General features: G+C 31.8%; 1 protein-coding gene across 1 annotated transcript in view; it reads left to right on the top strand.

The window, feature by feature from the left end:
- CSMD3 (CUB and Sushi multiple domains 3) overlaps positions 1–21,386 on the top strand; it is a 602,810-nt gene that overhangs the window by 224,543 nt on the left and 356,881 nt on the right. The window contains exons 7-9 of the mRNA XM_071553967.1: positions 2,200–2,505; positions 15,833–15,910; positions 20,820–20,907. Of these exons, the coding sequence (XP_071410068.1) occupies positions 2,200–2,505; positions 15,833–15,910; positions 20,820–20,907 (472 nt within the window). The remainder of the gene's footprint in view (positions 1–2,199; positions 2,506–15,832; positions 15,911–20,819; positions 20,908–21,386) is intronic.

Consider the following 21,386-nt stretch of genomic DNA (forward strand, 5'->3'; position numbering starts at 1 on the left):
AGCCTAACAAGTTAGGTGTTCTGCTTGAAATTTGCCTCTGTATCAAAGTAGTACTTTTCAATGTATAAGCTTTGTAGCTTTATTTCTTTAATTTTTCTGTTTTTTCTTTTGAGATTAACTTTCTTTTGTTTTCATTTAAAGTGCTGTACCTCTTTAAATCAATAGGCTAGAACATGCCATTTGACTAAGATTCTGAATAGAATTTTACTTTGAGCGTGATATTTAAAACAGGTGACTTCTTGTTCTTGTACATTTTCTTGCATGATAAAGATGCGTCCACATAGGTTTTGCTTTAATATTAGTGATTATGTAACATACATTAAGTTTTCTTTGTTTTAATCAACATTTTTCTGTTCTAAAATATCTATTGGCCATGCATTCATATTTTCTGTGTTTTAAAATTGATACCAATCTGTCATAATTATTGTATACTGAATCATAAGTAGTCTAGTCTTTTGTTATTATGCATTGTTGTGACAATTTTCTTCTTTTATTTTGAAATAAAAAATAAAACATGTCTAAGTCTATTTTAGTTACTTACACCACTGGCATCATAGGACAGTAAGTAGTTTTTTCTTTGGCCCCTGACACATAAACCTGGAGTCTTACATGGTGCTTTTCAGGCTTTTAAGTTATGCAGGTGAAACCACCGCTGTGTGATTTAGAAGTGCTTTACTGCACAACAGATCCTAAGACATTAAATGTAAGATAGCAGAAATAATACGTACCTACAGCAGCTTTAATGGTTGTCTGTATAATGCTAAAGTATCCTGCTATGGTAGTATTTATTAATAGTATAATGAAATAAAACATTCTTAACCTAAAATTTCTGCAGTAAACTAAAGAGTCTTTATTATCAAGACTGAGTATTTTTGACATGAGGATCTGTTCGATTTATTTATATGAACATTTGAGAATTCTGATCAGAGGTTTGATATACCTGGTGCATGAAATATGTATGCTGCTTAGTTCCTCTGGGAATCTTATGCCCACTTTCTAGTATATAGGTTTTTCTAACAGTGTAAAAACTTGTTTTCATCCTGACATCACTCACTACACTTAAAGGACAAGACTCAGAGACTGTGTGAGAGGACAGCTCAGAAATGTGGAATTTTATTGTTTAAATGACTGCTCAAGAGCCCCTAATCATTATAATGGAATAAAAAAAGCCACATGTGAAAGATGCTACTATAACATGCTACATCATGCTACATCAAGTTTGTTTATGCTAATTTTTAAGGTGAATTTTGTTATGCATTGCCCAGTCATTTATTCGTTCCAGTCAAGATGGAGTTTCTACTGCATTAAATTTCTAAATCCTCACAGGTGAGAGACTTGGCTGCCAAAAATTTGCAGCCAAATATGGGAAATGGGAAAGATGAAAATGTTAATATAATATGAAAAATACCACATGGGTTATATATTTTAAGTACTGGAAAGGTTAGAAGTGCTAATTTAATGTTTTCACAAACAGTGAATGGGCAATTTTTTAGTTTATCAAACATTTTGGTAGTGGGGTTTTTGAGTAAAATAATCTGGCTCTGGCCTATTACAGAAATCAGAGAGCAAACAGAGAATTACACATGAAGCTTCTGTACAATCTTAAGTATAAATAATTACGCTGAGATGTTTTGTTAAATGTGTACCTTTTATTATCCATCTACCCTTGGCCTTGTGTCAAGTCTAAATGGGCTTTTAGAGTCTATCAAGCTTTGCTGAAAAGAGTGAATGTATTTGGCAGCCTTATTAGCTGCTGGAGTATGGAAGCTTTGCCTGCTGCCTAGGTTACTATATAATCTGCTGTTTCCCTCCTTGATATGATGGTTATCACTTTTCTATGTATGGGGGCCCTTTTAATGATATAGCTGTATATTTTGCTCTAGCCATGCTGATTCCAGGACTGAGTTTGCAGAGGTGAAAATTATGTGCTGTCATTATGACTGGTGCAAAAGTTTATAGGATAAGTTTTGAGGACATCTAAAACTTAACATGAAATATCACTATAATTACAAGAGGTTCACTAGCATTGAACAATATTCTGATTGCTTCAAATTTTTAAATAAAGCATATCAACCTTCCTCTTTTCATGTCAGTTGTCTTTACTGTGTTAAACAGAGAGAAATTTAATTTCTTAGATTGATCAGGAAAACACAATTCAAAAGAAAAAGTTAGCATCCAGTGCTACTGTGTGTCCCACAGGTTCTTCTTTCATCAAAACTGCCTCCACCACTGGTGAGTTAGAGGAGCATATTGCGGCCACTACTGGTGCCATTACTGTTGCTAGTACATCTGCTGATGTTGCTGTATCCAGTGCAGTGACCACCCATAGACAACCTTCTGAAGAACAAGTGCAAGCTATGAATATAAGAAAATCAGTTCTGGAGTCGGCCACTTACAAGGAAGCACTCTCTCTTCATCAAGCAAATTCACAAAGCCCAAGAAGACAACCAAGAAATGCCGAGCAGATAGAAAGAACTAAAGAACTTGCAGTTGTTACTCATAGAGGTATTGGATATTATTTTACTTGTGCCCATGTAGTTATGAAAAAATATTTTGTATAAGCTAAAAGTGAAAGTTCAGGTATCCATCCAGGAAATATAATTGAACCAAATGGGATAGGGATTAAATTTACCTAAATTTGTGCTCTAGTGGGGTAGCTAGATGGAAAAATGAAATTAATATTGTCTTGGTAATTTAATTTATAGAATGACAAAAGGGAAAGATAAGGAATTTCCTTTTGATGCAACTTTATAGCTTCTATCATTATATTTTGCAATGAAGCCTAGTGTGATATCTGATGAAAGTTTAGAGAATTGAGATAAGGATATTAATCTATTCTGCATATATTTTAAAATAAAATTAACCGTAGCTTAAAAAATGTACTTTATAAATAGCTGCTGTTCTAAACTAGTAGGTGATGCAGTTGTATTCATCTCCCTTTTGCTTAAATCTTCAGCAAAATTTTAAAACATTTTCATTCCATCAAACATGAAATCAATGATATAATCAATGTTTAGGACACTAGAAAATTCAGTTGCAAGGTCTGAAGTGGTAAAGCTAAAGATTTTGTATGTTCCTATATTCAGATAATTTAATCCGTATGGTAAAGTGTTAAAAATGGGCAACATTTGGAGTATAAACCAAGCATTGTTTGCTGTGTCAAAAGGTAAATGTCGCTATCTGAAACATGAGGCTGAGAAAAAATAATGATGGAATGTCTTAATCAGCAGGCATTCAGAAAAAAAAATCATGTGATTTTTTTAAACATAAACATGTTCAGAGAAGGATCAGCTTAATTTTGCAGGATAGTTGTTGAATACCATTTATTTTATATATATATTTTAATCCATTTTACATGAAGAATTTATAAACAGAAATATGAAACATCTTTTATAGCAAAAACAAATTGCAGAAATCTCATTATATGACTGATATTTTGTAAAGATTTCTTTAGACTGGAATCTGTTGTCCTACTGGATATTCACCTACTATAAGTTATTGTAGCTTCATTTACTGACATCCACTGAAGCAGCAGAGCTGCATTTCTTCAGAATTTTAAAACATATAATTTAAGTAGAAAAACTAAAAACCAAAAACTGTATTTGGCTTGCATATGAAACATAAATCACTAAACATGTGTTTATATTTCCATTCTATTAATTTTAGTACAAATCCAAAGTACTTTCTGGTTATTGACTTCTATAAATTAATCAACAATTTGGTTTTTACTGGTTGTGTGAATATGCATTCATTTCAGAACATCTTTGGTCAAGTTAAAAAAAGCAGGCTTATTTACAGTTAAGCAGGAATATCTGAGGATCTGTAGTAATATCTTCTAATTTAAAGATGTGTGAATGTGCTAACTTGGCAGTTAAATTTGACAGTAATTGTGGTATGCAGACAGTTTTTTTCTATTTCCTTCTTGGACTCGTTACACTGCATGTTGTTTTTACTGTTTTCTCAGTGTCCCTGTCTTCCTTGACTTATTCTTTAATACAAGATATAGGTAAGGCACATAATTCTAAATTATTTTGTCATATTAAAGTGCTAAACATTAGATTTTGAAAAAAAAATAGAGAACAAGATATTGCTGAAATAGTGTTATAGTGCTTATATCTCACATATTGTAGTAGTATCACAGGTACCAAAGGGTATAACAGCCCACATACATGTCAGACTTTTATAGACCTAAGTGGAGAAGAGAGCCCACATTTATTTCTGTGTGCATTTTATTCCCTCACATGGCACTTAATGTCTTGATTTTGATAATATTTTTAATACAAAATCTTTAATTTCTTTTTTACAGTGTGATACTCACAGAACAGTATATGTGTGCCTGTTATTAAAGTGGTATTCATATACTAAGGAAAAACTTACCATTTTTGCTTGACAAACACCAATATTAGATACTATACTTATAATAGTCATTGGAATTTATCAAATGAAATTCATTAAATAACTTGGAATTGTCTTCTATAAAATATTTCTTATTAAAAAGACAGAGCATATTTTGAAGGAATTTTTTTATGAATATGAGGTCATTATAATTGACTTGCAGGAATTTCTATTATGGAGGCATATTCCACAGGTGTTTCTACAGAGTTTCCTGTAGGTTATGATTGAAGTATTTAATCCTCTCTTCAACAAAGAAATGTGCATGAAAGTCTAAAAGTTTCTCTTCTTATGGATTACTATGTAACTATATATGAGCTACTTAAGATTTTTTTATAAATTGCTTTAAAATTATTTACCTTATAAACAGATTTTAAATTAGATTTCACTTTGTAAATGCATTTTTTTCTGTGTTCTTCATTTTAAGAATTACACTCCCAAATTATGCAAAGTAATTAATGTTTGGGAAAATAAAAATGAATATACTAAATATAATTTACTAAAAATTACTATAAATGTGTCTGGATAGGTAAAATTGTAAAAAATTATTGTACATGAAGTTCTAATTGTAGGCTTTTTTGAAAATATTGCTAGTAAGACCAGAATATTTATGGTACCTTTTATGGTACATTAGCATTGATACAAAATTACAACTACAGAAAAAGAGTAATACTGCCCACTGTGGGATTGTTCTATGAATAAGGCCTTTCAGAATGAGTAGATGATAACAATACTGTTTTGTTTTGCAAATATATTTTTAAGTGTATACATGAATGAGAGGTGAAGAGAGAACTAGAGGTTCATATGTATCCAAAATTCAACTGCTACATGTGAATTACTCTACCAAAATTTACTGTTTCTACCTCACAGTAATTTTCAGTTGTGTCCAAGGCTGTCTGAAGAATTTGTTCTCTAACCTTATTAGCTGGAAATGACAGAAGAAGAGGTGACTATGCATTCTGATTCTTTAAGAGAGGAAAAAGAAACCATCAATGCACTTGGTGAAATATTTTCATTAGAGGAAGGGAAGTGTGAGCATCATTTTATAAGGCAGTAGTGAGATCCCATGAGGAATACTGTACATGATTATCATTTCTTCATCAAGAAGAATTCAGACCGAATCAGATGAGTAAAAGTACTATAATGGTGTTACATTTTCCTGATCACCCTACCTTACAATATAAAATGTAAGATAGGAAGAAAGGATACATTATCAAGAAGTGAATGCCAATGTGTAGAGAGCTTAATTAAGGACATGTTAGCATATAATATAAAAAGATATATTATATACTAAGAATACTAAGATATACTAAGGAGATGAGCAAGAAGAGTGCTTTCTACTGCAGCATTGAAACCTTCTTGTATAAGGAGGGCGTAGAGGAAAGACAAGAACTTACTTTCAGGATGCACCTTCATAGGCTAATGAAAGCTATCTTTAGATAGGATAGCTGGAAGCAAAACACAGCACCGTTTGGGTCCTTAGTTCTAGTGAAACCAAAAGGTCAAACTCAGGAAAGTAAATCTCCTCCTTTATTCAGAAGTGGAGGGAAAAAAGGAGTCCCCTGACCACTTTCATTCAGTTAAATCCAGGGCCTTCAGATGTGTAGCATTCAGTAGAAATTCCTGTAGATACTACAGTCATAGTTTCTAGTATTATCAGTGTTTTTCAGATGTCAAACCAGAAAGGAAAGGAAACATGCTAGGAACATGATATAAACATGATATTTCTTCTTAAGTTTCTTTATTTTATTTTAGATTTTGTTTTGTTATTTGTTTGAGTGTCATTTTTTCTGTTTATGTATTTAATGTTAATTTCATCATAACTATAGTAGAGGATAATCTGACATTTTTGGTCTTCTCTACTATTTGTGTTTCATACAGTAAGAATTCAGTGTAGTAATACTGTTAGTGCTATTGACTTGTTCTATACATCAACTACATCTGTTACTTCTTAAAGCTTTAAAATTTTTGAGTATATACAAACATCATGAGAGATATTTTAAAACTTTTTTTCATGTTAGTGCCTGTATAGCATACTTTTACTGTCTAGAAATATGCTAAAAGGCATATGTCCAAATGCTAAGAGAGCTTTGTACAGTGTCCTTAATAATACAACCTAAATTTTGATCAGCCTTGATGTGGCCAGGAAGTTGAACTGTTGATCAGTGTAGGTACCTTCCAACTATTCTAGTCTAGTCTAGTCTAGTCTACCCTACCCTACCTTATCCTATTCTATTCTTTCCATATACATTTTAATATGGAAGTACACATGCATCCTAATTATATACCCCTGAGAATAATGAGTATCCTACTTCTGGTTACAGTGGCAATAGAGAACAAGGAGTACAAGCATTTCTGAAGAGATCTCAAGACAGAAGCAAAGAAAAAAACAAAATAAATATGAAAGCTGCAGATGTTAATACAGCAGAGCTTTCTATTATCTCACATAGTTGTGAAGAATCCTTGATATATCTATTTAAAACATAACCAAGTCTGGTACTCACTTTTATTAATGATATCACTCTCCTGGGGGTTTTAAAAGGACAATAAAGTAAGTTGAAATAATTTTTAAAAAGTGAGTGCAAATTTTTAAAAAAAAATTCCTCAATTCTACTATAGTGTGAACTGGATTGAAAATGAAGTATATCCAGTCAAAGTCACTGGAATTCTGTTCCTGATCACAGAGAGTCTTAGACCCCAGAAATAAGCAACTCCTATCACATAAGTCCAACTAAGAAGAAGCACTTATACACACACACACACACACACACACACACACACACACACACACACACACATATATGTGTATATATATTTGTATGTATGTATGTGTATATGTATATATGTATATATGTATATATATACAAACATAGTTTCTATCTATCTAATCTATCTATCTATCTAATTGGAGGGGTGTTTGTGTGGTTGTTGGTTTTGCTTGTTTGTTTGTTTTTGTGTTTTTGTGAGTTTTTTGTTTTGTTTTGTTTTTTACTTTCTCAAGGTAGATCCATAAAGTTTGGCTAAAATTATTTTATGCAGCAGTCGTGATCAGTACAAGCAACTGAACAATTATTTCATTTCTTGTATTGAAAAATGAAGAATTAAAGTATTGTGCCTTTTAATTTTATCCTAAGGAAGTGAGTATTCATGAAGAATATTTACACTATCAGTAGGTATGTAATTATATACACCAAGACAGTAACAAAGTGGAAACAAAAATTATTTTTAACACTTAATTGATTTTAATATAAGATTACAAAGTCCTGCATTCTAAGACAACATCCACTGTAAAGGTATTTCTAAACTAAAGAAAGAAATGAGCACCAGGTGCAAGCCATGTAAAAAGGCCTCTAAAGAAATTCACAACTCATAAAGTAAATTTAGAAAAAAGAAAGAGTCTGAAAAAGAGATAAAGTTGTTGGAGGAAAAAAAATTGCTTATCTAAGTCAAGGTCAAATAGCGCCAAGAAGTCTTAATGGATGACTCTAGCAGTTCAAAAGTGACTCTTCTTCCCTTAGAATCCTAATTCCCAGTTATTTTCAAGAGAACTTTGCATTTCAACAAATTTCACTGCTCCAAACTTCTCTTTCTAAAGAGAAGAAATGTCACTAATTATTTGCAAATTTTTAACCATATATACTCAGTTTGAGGATTTAATATATATATACACGTTTTGATGATTTTACTTAGCTATTTGTGAAATATTAATTTTACCGATATCTCCATTCAGCTCTATTTTTTATTACTTTCTTATGAAGCCTTTAATTCATACTTGCTCTATCCTTTCCCATTTATTCTTTAAGAACACTTGCCCAGCTTACATTGTCTTTTTTGATATCTGACTTTATGTAGTATCTTAGTAACAGCCAGGAGAATTTTAATGAGGATTAAAAATGTTGCTAATGGAACTTTTGAAAACCAAAGGAAGTTAAGACAAAGTAACACGTTATCTTGATTTTTTTAAAAGATTCACTGTATGACAGATCTTTACTTTGCGATTATCCAATACAAAAATTTTAGGAATTTATTATAATATTAATACATACATGCTATTTTTTTGAGGTTTTCTTAGAAGCATGAGCAAGAAAGGAGTAGTAGGGAAGGAGAGGATTTCTGAATAGCTATTAAATATTTTTGTCAAGTAGGTAATAAATTTGCATCTGTCCTCAGTTTTTTTTTATATTGGCTTTATGAGGGTTTTTTCTTCAGTTGTTTTCTTAGTTTGGTTTGATTTAGTTTAGTTTTTGTTTTTGGATTTTTTTTGTGGGGCTTTTTTTTGTTAGCGAAACACAGAACTACAAAGATGGGAGTTGGAAGAAAGTAAATGTAATTTGCTGTAAGATTATTATATTCCTTATTTTTAAGTATATTTCTATATAAAGTGTGTATTTCTAAGAAGGATTTTTTTTACAATAATTTTAAATGTTTTGGGAAATAAGCATGACATGGATGTAATCTAGCACTCAAACATTTAATCTCTGAATTACATTTGTTTGATATTTCATAATGCTTTTGGAAATAGCCATTTGATATGTGCAACAAATCACATATATTACATTCTGTTTGGTAGATGAACTGTATAATCCATTGTTTGTTAATTTCAAGATTTTTATTAGAGAAAACCTGATAATAATGTCCAATAGTACAGGCTGGCGTGATTAGAAGAAAGAAAGGGAAAAAGAAAATCAGTCATACTGATTTCAATAAATGATTTGTGTTAATGTTTTACTTGAACTTTTGTCTTTTATAGTTGCCTGTCAATTTTATTCTCCAAACTTTTCCCTTTGATTTATTTTTCTTGCAATTCCTGTGGTTCTTAAGTGTTCTTCATTACACTGCCCATGTTTACTTCTATAATTGATATTTGACTTCTGATATGCAGTGTCATTATTTTCCCTCAGTATTTCAGGTTTTCTTCGTTTGACAACAATATGTTGGTATGAATTAGATGCAGTATAGCTAGAATGTAAAAAGCAATTTCTCATTAGTGCAATTATAAATTAATATTAAAATATAAATATTAACTATTAACTTCCTATTTGAAAATAATTTTTCCAAATTGGAGAAATTTTAGATGCATATAATGTAGGATATAGTAGCAAAACTGTAATTTTGATAATTTTAAACTAGTAATTCAGTTCAGTCATTCACTGTAGTAATGCAGTAGTTGCAGTAGTTTGAAATATAAATATTATATAAAATCTGCTTTGACCAGGGTACTTTAGATTTGAAAGGGGCAGGGAGGTGTGGAGAAGTGTGGGGAGGGCTGTGGAGAGAATGGATAGTAAAAAGGAAACTAAGATCAGCTCATGGAGAAAGTGAAAAATGGAACATTATGAAAAGTAGATGGTTCACCACTTTGTAGTCTATTGTTCACCTTCTGAATGGCTCTTCATATTTAAGAAATCCTTAACCTTTGCAGTTCATGCTGTATTCCAAAACCTGATGAAAATTCATGTTCTCTAATGCTGACTTTCAAGGTACAGAAAGGATTTAGAAGATAATGCTGAGTGTGCTGGGTTACAGTGTTTATCTGGGTGATCACTAGGTTTAAAGATTTTTAATGTAAATTTCTGAAGGCTTAAGTGCCATTACATAAAAACTAAATAGGATTTTATCTCATCCCTCCTATTCCCATCCCATTTGTGCAATCCCTTGAAGTAGTGATCTGTAAGATATCTGGATATCTAACACTTATATTGTTAGAGTGAGGAAATTCTGGATAATTAGATGCATCACATGTGTAGTGAACATGACATGCATGCAAAAAAAAATGGAGCTGACCTTTACGTGAGTAGTAAATTCAATACATTCAGGCTGTGAATGTGCTGTGCATGTAGATCAGCTTCTAGTGGAAATACAAAGAATTAGACATATGCCAAAGATGAAATGGGAGTATCATGCATAACTTATTTGGCATATCTGCACATGAGAATCAAGTGTTGGAAGTCCAGAGTATATTACACTCTTTTTTCTGTCATTGGAAACAGATTTTCTGCAAGTAAAATCTGCCATTATCACATAGGAAAGTTTTTAAGTAATTAGTGAATTTCTGGTTCTGCAAAAGTCAAAATCAGTTCTACACAGTATTCCAAGCAAATCTTTCCTGTCTTTTGAGAAAAAAGTTAATGAGTTAACTACTCTTTATTTCTCAGATAACATCAGCAAAAAAATACTGATGAAGATCATGTAACTCTAAATCTGCAACTGTTTTTATTGTCACCTTGTGTCCCTAGCATCTCGATCCACATCAAAGTAAACAAATGATATTGATTTATGTTCTGTAAATAATAGTAGTGTGGTGGAAAGAATTTTGAAAATGCAAATTTATAGGAAAGATTAACTTTCCTGTCTCATCCTTCTTTAAAAAAAAAAAAAAAGTAGTCTTGAGACTACGTTTTTTGTTTCAGATAGTGTCTAAGAGTAATTTCCATTGGATTTTAAATAAATGGCAAAGATGAGAAACAGAGAATACAAAGATTGTGAAGAGGGAAAAACTTTCTTTTATTTTCAGAGATATTACAAGTTTTCTAAAAATGTTATATGGGCATTTATAGATATGCAAAAAAAAAGTTTAAGCACAGTCAAGTAAGCTTTCTTTCACATAGTATTACATTTTTGCAGATGTCATTTAAGTAGGGCTGTACATAAAATCCTGAAATAATGGCTCTGAGGTTATGATATTGTTCTTCATCTCCATTAGCTGAGTGGTAGTGAATATAAAGTGAGAATAGTTCTGGAGAACAGAAGGGCTGTTTCAGTACTTGAACTACTCTGAACTACACCTAAGGAAATAAGTATATGAGGTCAGATGAGAACAAAGTTTCCACGTTAAATACTCTGTAGAATTTCTTATAGTAATGCAACCTGAGTGCCTGTTTTGCTTAGTCCTCAGCACTTTAAATACAATTTTTACATGATTTGAAAATTTACAAAATGCAGACATGACAAGCCAGACAATTCCTTTTCATAGATGTTGTTGCATAACCAAAATTAAGACATAAATTTGTGGGTTGACAGTGTTTTAAATGACTATCCTTCACATGGCTCTATACTCCAATGCTTCTATAATGTAGAAGACAATTTTCTTCCTTGAAATTTATGTCACATGTAGCCCTCATGATACACGTTTTCAATGAAGCCAGAACTATGTCAACTGAACAATCTTTTCTTCATTCAAAATTAATTTTGTTTCTGGTGTATGACTGCTTGCTGCATTCAAGGTTGTTAGTCAAAATATACACCTAAATGTTTCTTTTATGATATACATGCTTAAAACTTATTTACCTGGGGACTTTTTTTTAATGCAATACCTACCCTGAAGTGTAAAATGCAGTAATTGTCTGGATTAGTCCCCTCTCACAAGTGTTTTTATGTAGTATTTATGCTTATGAATATGTATAAATATACATAATTGCATAGCATTTTCTATAAAAAAACCCATTAAGAAAATAGTTTAAAAATTGGCCTGTAAGTGTTTGAATTTTCCTTATTTTACCTGAAAGACTGTTTTGGTCAGAAAGGTCAACAAAATAATTCTGAACACATTTCACTTTACATATAAATTGGCTACTTGAAAAGTGTACATGACTCTGGTTTGACTATTGACTGAATATTAAGATACACATATGTCATGCAAAACTTCTTTCCTGAACTTTTTTCATTACCAGGACTGCTCATATCCTTCCCTCCTCAATAAAGCACTCAGTTCCATTTTCTTATTTACAGAAAACATTGGGCCTTCTATCTTTAGATAAAAAAAAAGTTACAGAAAGAGAGAGAGCTAGGGCTGTTCAGTCTGAAGAAATGAAGACTTTGGGGAGACTTTGGAGCACCTTCAAGTACCAAAAGGAGGCTTACAGGAGAGCTGGAGAGGGCTTTTTACAAGGGCATGCAGTGATCGAACAAGGGAGAATGGTTTTAAGCTTAAAGAAGGTGGGGTTTTATTGGATGTTAGGAAGAAATTCTTTACTGAGAGTGGTGAGGTGCTTGAAGTTTCCCAGAAAATCTGTGGATGCCCCATCCCTGGAAGTCTTTGGGACCAGGCTGGATGAAGCTTTAGCATACTTTTTTGTGGAAGGTGTCCCTGCCTATGGCAGGAGAGATTGGAACAAGATGCTCTTTAAGGTCCCTTTCAACCCAAACCATTCTGTGATTCTATGATTCTAATTTTATATTTCTATTAAAGTTACTTTCACTGGGAAAAAAAAAAAAAGCATGTGCAGTGTTGAGCAGAAGTGCCAAGGTGGATGCCTAAATTATTTCCAGGTTTTCAGGGCTTTTTGACATAACCTCTGATTTGGTGTCACACAGTTCTGGTGCTACTGTTCATGTTTCATATGGTCACATAATCAAAAAATACGTTCAGAGATGTATTTGGATAGGAGATGTGCATCAGAGTTCCTTCTCCTCCAAAAATAAACACTAAAAAGAAACAAACTTGTGGTCTCTATCTAAACATTTAAAACAAACAAACCAAACAACATAGAAGCCATATATATTTAAAGTAGTGTTAAAAATTTTAAGCCATTATAACACTGGACAGATGGTTATGTAAGATAGGTGTTTAGACTATTTTTAAAATATACTTTTATGGTATTTACAATTATGTAATTGATGATCTTTAAGTGATATTGAAAATTTATTCTACTGCAAAGAGAATGTAACTAAGTTTGGTCTCTGAATATTTTGATTGTTTTCTCTAAATTTTCAGTTTTATTTTTCAATTGATTCTGAAATGAATTGAAGGATGGGGCATAAAGGAAGCTTTGGGTTACAATTAAAGTCATGCTATATTATTATTCAATTTACTGGAGAATCTTATTCCTACCTTCCTATTACATTGATATACCTCCACAGGAGTCTCCTACCTTGCTGGTGTAATCTATTTTCTTGGCTCTTGGCTGTTCAGAGATATGAAAACAATCTAGTCTGACCAGATTTAGCTATCTGTAGCACTATGACATCTCCACTGTTTGTTTTGAGAGAAATGGACATATAAACTCATCTTAAGTCTGAATGAATTGAGCATTCAAATGTCTTTTTCTCTTTATGGACTAGCTTAGGTGTGTACGACTACACTTTTTTCTGTCATGAGTCCCTCCTCTAAGATTTCTGCAAAGTGAACTCCTCTTTCAGTACTTACTGTCATGTGTATGACGTATGAAGTAATGCTTATTTTGCCAAGTATAAAGTATTTACTGGGTAGGGGATTTTTTTGTGTGTGTGATGATCGGGTTGTTTTTATGTACGTACATACATATGCAGCCCAACACGTAGTTTAATGATGTCATATTTGGGACAAATAAATTTTTATAACTACTCCTTCACAGTGTATTCAGAAACTACTGTTCAATGATAGATCAACATATAAACCACAGCTAAAAGTAAAATTCTTCTCGTGTAGTGTAAAGCTGCTTCAGAGAACTGGAATTGCTTCCTTTCCTAGTGGTATTTAATAGCCTAGGCAAAGTGATGCAAATTATTATCACCAGCACACTCTTGTAACTATTTTCAGTTCCACCTTAAATCTTGTGAACTCTTCTTGACTAGATAAACTAAGAATATGTCATTCAGGTGTTTGAGAATGAGGAGAAACCAATAAAAACCACAAGGCACTCTTCCATCTTATGATGGTTTCTGAAAATAAAGGACAAACATGTCTCTAATGAGTCATTAAAACACATCCCAGCACCTGTGATCATGCATTCAAGCCCACTCCCATTTTACTTAGGTGCTGGAAAAATAACAGAGGATATCTTCGGATTCATGAGGAGTTACGTTATATTGATCCTCGAAAAGCCAAAAGAAGGTTGCAGCTATACCCCAACATTCATATTTACAGAGAAATAGCATTTTAGAAAGTTCAGACAATGACAAGAGAGCATTACTGTTTTTTCAGTATAGCTCTGCTGTGAGAAGATACAGTTTTTGGGCCTATGACCTCCACTGGACTTCAGTCAATATGGAGAGAGAGGAGGGCTTCTGCTACTAAGGATTAAAAAAAATGAATCTAGTATTTTGTGCAACAAATAAGTTCTGCTTCTGCAAATAATGTATTTCCCAGAAACATTATCAGAGTTACATCATATTAATACACAAGGAAGTCTACATTTTGCCTCTCGAGATAGTAGCATCTCTACATTTATAAGAAAATATGGTATCTTACATCAGAAGTGTAAAAAGTATTTATCAGCACATCCTGTATCTTTCCTAATAACTGTCTTTCTTAGTATGCGGTTTCTTTGGAATCTTGTTCTACTGCTGTCTGTGGTAATGATTAATTTATTTATAAAAACATATCAATAGTGTTTTTCTGCTTTGGTATTTATTCCTCATGTAAGGGTTCTTTGAATATCTATCGATTTTCTGTAAGAAGTTAATGTGTATGAAAAATTCTTTGATGATGTACAGTCTATCTTCTCACATTAACTTCTCCTAGACCTAGTTCCTTTAATCTATGCTTCATCAGAGGTATTTGTTTGTAGCCAATATAAAACATCCTCTTTCACATAGTTTTTAAATATATGTATTCTATAAAGCCAGTAAATATAACGTACCTGAAATTAACCTACACTTGCAATATTTCAGGAGGTTCATTTTAATGTATGGTTCATAGCTCACATTCCAAGTGTATGGGAGATAAGAAACACTTAGTTTAATTACTGAAAATGAAAGTTTCTTGTGGTGCTCTTGCCTTATTCTTGATTACATTGCTGATATATGTTAAGTTTGGGGTTTATTCTCTTTATATTAGTTGTTTTCTTTCAAAGGTACATTGAGACCACAAGGTTTTCCAGTAATAACTGTTTTAATCATGAAACCAGCCCCAAATAAGGACTTTTACAGAAACAGATGATCTGTGGACTTGGGGGAGAGGTGGGAGCCAGCTACCTTCCATTTCACATTTTCAAAATAACAATTTTTAAGCTGGAAAGATCAGCTGCAGAACCAAAAGCAGAACAATAGATGGTATTTTATTTTCTATATTCAAATATCTTTTTTCTTTCTTTTTTTTTCTTTATGGAGAAAGCAGAGGATAAGTAACCACTTTTTCTCAACACAGAAGAAACCATTGTTTTAAAGCAAACACATTTGTAATTCTTTTCACTTTCCAGGTTCCATAAAAGTGTGCAAATGCTTTACACAATTATATGGTGCATGGAAATAAACACTTTTAGCCATACTTTTTTTCTTAGTTATGCAGGAGAAAAATTAATTTATAAATCTCACTTCTTTCCTTTGTCAGGTATGCAAATTGGTCTCAATATTTATTTTTTTTTAAATTGTTTCCCACAAACGGTACACAACTAAACTTGTTAGGTAGCCAGTAATCTAATTTGTATGTACTTCCATGATAAAATTTGACAAATGAAATGAAATTTTAGACTGTATTGCCTGATACATGTTTTTGTTTGTTTGTTTGTTTGTTTTTAACTAGTGAAAAAGGCCATAGATTTTAAATCTAGAGGATTTAAATTGTTTCCAGGGAAAGACAACAGCAACAAGTTTTCTATCTGTGAGTGTACTCCTTTTTTGTTACTTTTTTCTAGTGCAAGAGTGAAGTTTGTGCTGTGTTGTCTGTGTGTTTTCAAAATTATGTATTCCTAATAGAACTGGTTTCTCCAGTCTGCATGGTGAGTTTTTAAATATGGTTCTACTCTAAAGGCAGTCTTTCTATAAATCTGGCATTGTAGAAGGACGTGTCATTTTGTCAGTAATTTCAAACTAAATTTAGAGTATTTGCAAGGAAATAAATATCCAGCCTATTAGGTATCAGCTGTAAACTTCTCTGTGAACAGGAGATCTGTTATTTTAATTGAACGTTAGCATCAGGAGCCTGTGCAAACCAAAGCTTATCATCATTTACAATTGTACAACCACATATTTTTTTCGAGACACATAAGAGGTTACTTTTTGAATTTTTTTTAAGGTCATTAAGTTGGACATTTTTAACTGATTAACTAACTGTAGTTTTAAAAATTCTGGATATGTTTGGTGCCTTCAATTTTAATTACAGAAATTAGAAACTGAAAGTGCTTGACATCTCAGTGAACCAATTCCTGATTAAATCATAAGGGGGAGTCAGGTAACTTTCTAGCACAAACTAAATAACTGCATCTGTAAATAGATTAAGGGGATAATTAAAAGGATACTTTTGCAAAAGAATGTGCCATTTTTATAGAATTCCTTTTTGGAATAGAACCACATTTTAAATATATCTATATATATAATTAAATGAAATGGACTAATGTTTACCCTATGTCTGATTATAGTACATTTCATTATTCTTCACAGGAGTGAAACAATTTGTTTTTGAAGTGCCTTAGGCTGGACATGTTTGCACTGCTTTTTTGTTAAAAGGTGTCAGTGATGGATTCAGTTTCCAGAATTTAGCAGGAGACATTAGCATAGGTTTTCATTTTCGGTGTTAGATTTTAAACTGTCAACAAATCAGATAAGATTTCTTCTTTTATAGAAAGATGTCTTCAAGCATCAGAACCCTTTAAAATTTACTAAGTCAGAACAATAAAGCAAAACAGACTTCTGTTCCATTATTATAACATCATGTATTGCCATATTCAACTTCTCTGTAAACTGCATCACCTAAATAGTTATGAAGGCATTTCTGGTTTATTTCAAAACTTTGTATCAGGATATTTAAAACCTAATATTCTTTTCATGTGTATTAGGTAAAGTAGAGTGACTATACAACAAAAAGTATTACTAAGATAATGACAGTAGTGTTTATAAAGCACATCACTGAGGTCTCTTTCTGACAGCCCATCTGTAATTTTGTAGTTACAATCAAGAATAATATAATGAATGACAAATTATATTGTGCCTCTAACATTTATTTTGCACTAGTCATTACATTTTCTTCTATATAATTGTAATAGAAATTCCATATTTATACTGAACTACAAGACTCATGATATCAGAAGCTGATTGTTACGAAATTTGTGAAGAAATTTATGAATATATTTTGAAGGTCTTTATAAAATTTCATATGTTATGATATTTTATGTAAAGCTGAAACCTTCTTTATCTTTCTTATTGATTATGCAGAATAGATTATCTATATGAGTCAATAAGAAGTGAAGATGAATCTTAGTGATCTGTAACTTCAGTGATAATAATCTTGACATAAATAGATAACTAAGATTTTATGGTGTAATCTAGTATTGGTTAGGTACTAGTCACTTTGGTAGCTGAGGAACTGAAGAGACAGTATTTCATAAGACGGTTATGTATTTGGCTCTTGACTAGTTAATTTTCTCAGTGTATTCTCAGCTTAGTTTGTACTTGTGTTACAGTGTCAGATAAGAACCTTTAAAAAAACCCCAAAGTGTCCATCATTCAACTATTAGTGAACATAAGATAGGGATGAGTGACCTATTTTACATTATATCTTGTGTTAGCAATGTCTTAAGGAATTTTCATCTAGCATTCTCATCTATATGTCCTTTGATTATTTTACATCTTTTTTTTCAATGTATCAGTTATATAACATTCAATGCGAATGCATAGGTGATTTGCCCAGAGGAAAGACAGAATGGTGATATTTGATATGATGATACACTTTGAAACAAGCATGCATCAACTTCCTTTTAGAAGTTTTGAATTAATAAATGAATTCACTGGGGGATCCAATTCAGCTGGGATTAGAACTATGAAATTTCATGCTCCCAGTTTCTTGACCAGACCATGAATGAGTACTTCCCCTAGACGTCTTTAATTGACTACAGGAAACTGTTTCGTTGTGTATTTCATATGAGCATCTGGGGTGCAAAACAGATGTCTGTGGAATTACATGGAGCTGTAGACTGAAAAGTCAAGCATTATGTCTGTAAAAGTAACATCAGCACAAACCCCATAAAATATGCAGTTAATTTTCAATAAATGCTTAACAGAAATCAGATTGGTTTTAAAATTGTGTAAATGTTTTTTAGAATTGGAATAAAATCAGAAATTTGTTTACCGACTTCTACCCATAACATTTTAGTCTGTATTTTTATTGTAGTATATGTTTTTATTTTTTAAATTTAATTATTTTCTTAATTTTCTTTAACATGAACCTTTATATTTTTATTTCTCAATATTAACAAATCCATATCTTATAATTTAAAAATCTATTTTTTAGAGTATTTCTAGGAAGGAAACTGTATACAGAAGATATCAAAAACAGTAGGATTTTCAAGCTTACATTTTTGGTAGAAATTTAAAAGTGTAATAGTTCTTGAGCCTTGAAATCCAGTAGAATATTCTTTTTTATATTTATATTTGCTTCATTACCTGTGTATGGGGAAAAATAAAGCACAAAAATAAAATAGTTATTTGAAATATTTAAACATGAATTATAATAAATAGATGTGTTTAAATAATATTTTTACTTTTCTTATAGTAAAGGGTTTCTTCTGTGTGCATGATATATGATGCATGGTCAAATGGCAACATTGCAATCTGGAATGTTATTATCAGGCATCATGAATAAGTTCCTAACTATAGTTTTAATATCTATTTAATGTCAGAAAAGTTTTAATGTTTTCTCTCTACTTATGATGGTTCTGGATTTCTCATGTCTTATAATGAAGCACCCAGATATTTCAAAGAGCAAATTAGTCATGCTTATCCAACAAGATAGCCTTGTGACACGCAGTTTATGGAGCTATAGTTATCAGACAGATATATATATTCCACCACTAGCATGAACTGGGGTTTTTATAGCTAATTTGCATTCATCACATGTATAAGTAGTGAGGGAGAAAAAGGCTGAAACCTGAACCAGGAGGAAGAGTCTTCCTGGCCCAAAAGTCCCCTGAACACACGGATCCAGATGAACCGACTGTCTTGGTTTGCTACGAGAGCAACCTCAAACATGTTACAGTATTTTGGGACAGAGGAGAGTAAATACTGTGGATCCAGCCAACAAGGGTTGAGCTTGATAGATTTTTACAGCAGTGTGTTGATGTGAGATTTTTGGGTTTTGTTGGTTGGTGGGGTTTTTTTGGTTTTTTTTTTGGTTTTTTTTTGTTTTGTTTTTGTTTTTGTTTTTTTTAAAGCCTATGCAACATTTGCATTTAGCCTTTGGCTTCCTCACAGTTACTAAACCAATTCTTCTCTTTCTGTATGTGTAAGAAGACAAATTTCAAGGAAGGGAAAACTCACAAGTACTCTGAATTAGGCTCTACTTCATTAAAAGCTGAAATTTAATGAACATTCTTTAGAAGCGTAGTTAGAATATACATTTTTTATCTATGTACAATGTAGTGTGGTTGCCCTAATTATATGAAAACTTTTTCCTTAAAGGAAACTAAAAATCTAATACAGTAAATCCATTGGTCTAGTACCTCAGTAAAAGATGAATAAAGGTTAAAATCTTTATGCTTAGTCTAAATCTCTTGTCTTCATGTATTTTTTACATGATATCAACTTGTTTGTTTGGTTTGGGTTTTGTTTCTTTTTTTTTAATATTCTATCAGGCCATGAATTTACCAAGTAATAGCAGACTAACCTCTTCAGCTAATTTGTTTAGTTGTTTTTAGGAAATCTGCTACCGCCTGGTTCAATAAACTTCAAAAATTAAATACAAAAATTAATAGAGTTATTTTGACCTAAAATTATTTTTGTAAGATAGAATTGTGGAAGCTGTAAAAATTACAACAAAGTATATAATGCAAGGGGTGGGGGGAGGGGGAGGGAGTATTTGAAGAAGTAATTGAATATACTGAGGGATATGTTGAGAGTTAGATTGCTATATATAAATTTCTGGAAAAACAGAGAATGATTCACAGGAAGTTTCTCTCTGAAGATCCGTTTTAGTTTATCGTAAGATAAATGTATGCAAATCAAACTGGCATTTTGAGTTTACCTCCAGATCACCACATTTTGGGAATATATACATTTTCAATACTGATTAAGGATAATTCTCTCAGCAGGAGCTTATGCATTCAAGTTTTATTATAATTCAAGGAGAAAAGGTCATCTCTTAGTGGAGAGGACATTTATGAGTCTATGTTGAGAATAAAATCTTGCATCCCTAAACCTGATGAACACTTCTTTAAAGGCTAATATTTCTAAAGGAATTGTAATAAAAACAATAGTAATAAAATTCCAAATAATATTACAAACAAGCAAAATGGCTGATTAATACATCTTATAAAAAACTTCTGTTTTGTTTTTTTTTTAAATATCACAAAGTACACGCTTTGCTTATTATAGGGAGGACAAACTTACATATTGAAATTAGAGTTTATATTGGTGATCATATTCTGTAAAAAATCTGTTTTAAAAGACCTAAAATTGAAAGAATATACTTTTTATATTTGTTAATTGCTTAACTCTGTGTTTTCTAAAAACTGTATTATTTTATCTCTTCTTTTTTGTTTATTTTATTTTGTTTTTCTTTTTGTTTCTTTTTTTTTCAGTAAATGAGGGAGGTATTAAACAGGCGTCCAATTTGTGTCCAGATCCTGGAGAACCAGAAAATGGAAAACGGATAGGCTCAGATTTTAGGTAAAAAATAAACCCTACTATTGTATCATTTCTCTAATACTGATCTTAGAAAATGTATCTGCTAAAAATGTATTACTGTTGTTGAGTACTTTTCCAAAACTGACCTCGGTAAAAAGTGAACTAGAATTCTGTGTAAATTTATGTCATGCAGAATAGCCTGTATTTAGCATGCAAAGAAGATATTATATCTCCTTGGAAGAGAGCATATATCTCTGATAATCTGGCAAAAATAGGATTGAAGGTAAGTTTAAGTAATTTTCTCATGTAAATACTGCATTAGATTTACGAATATTGAACATACATGTGGTAGTACTGGAGATTTTTGGGAAGGACATAACAAAACTGAATGCAACAAAAGAAGAACAATAAAACCTCGGAGAAGACTCTGAGAGAAGACTTTAACAGACAATACTGCATTTTCTACAGTGTGTTTTTCAGGAATCCAGAACTTTAATCCATGCAGATATATTCCCCTAGTA

Source organism: Pithys albifrons, chromosome 4 (genome assembly GCF_047495875.1).
Source record: "Pithys albifrons albifrons isolate INPA30051 chromosome 4, PitAlb_v1, whole genome shotgun sequence".
NCBI lineage: Eukaryota > Metazoa > Chordata > Aves > Passeriformes > Thamnophilidae > Pithys > Pithys albifrons.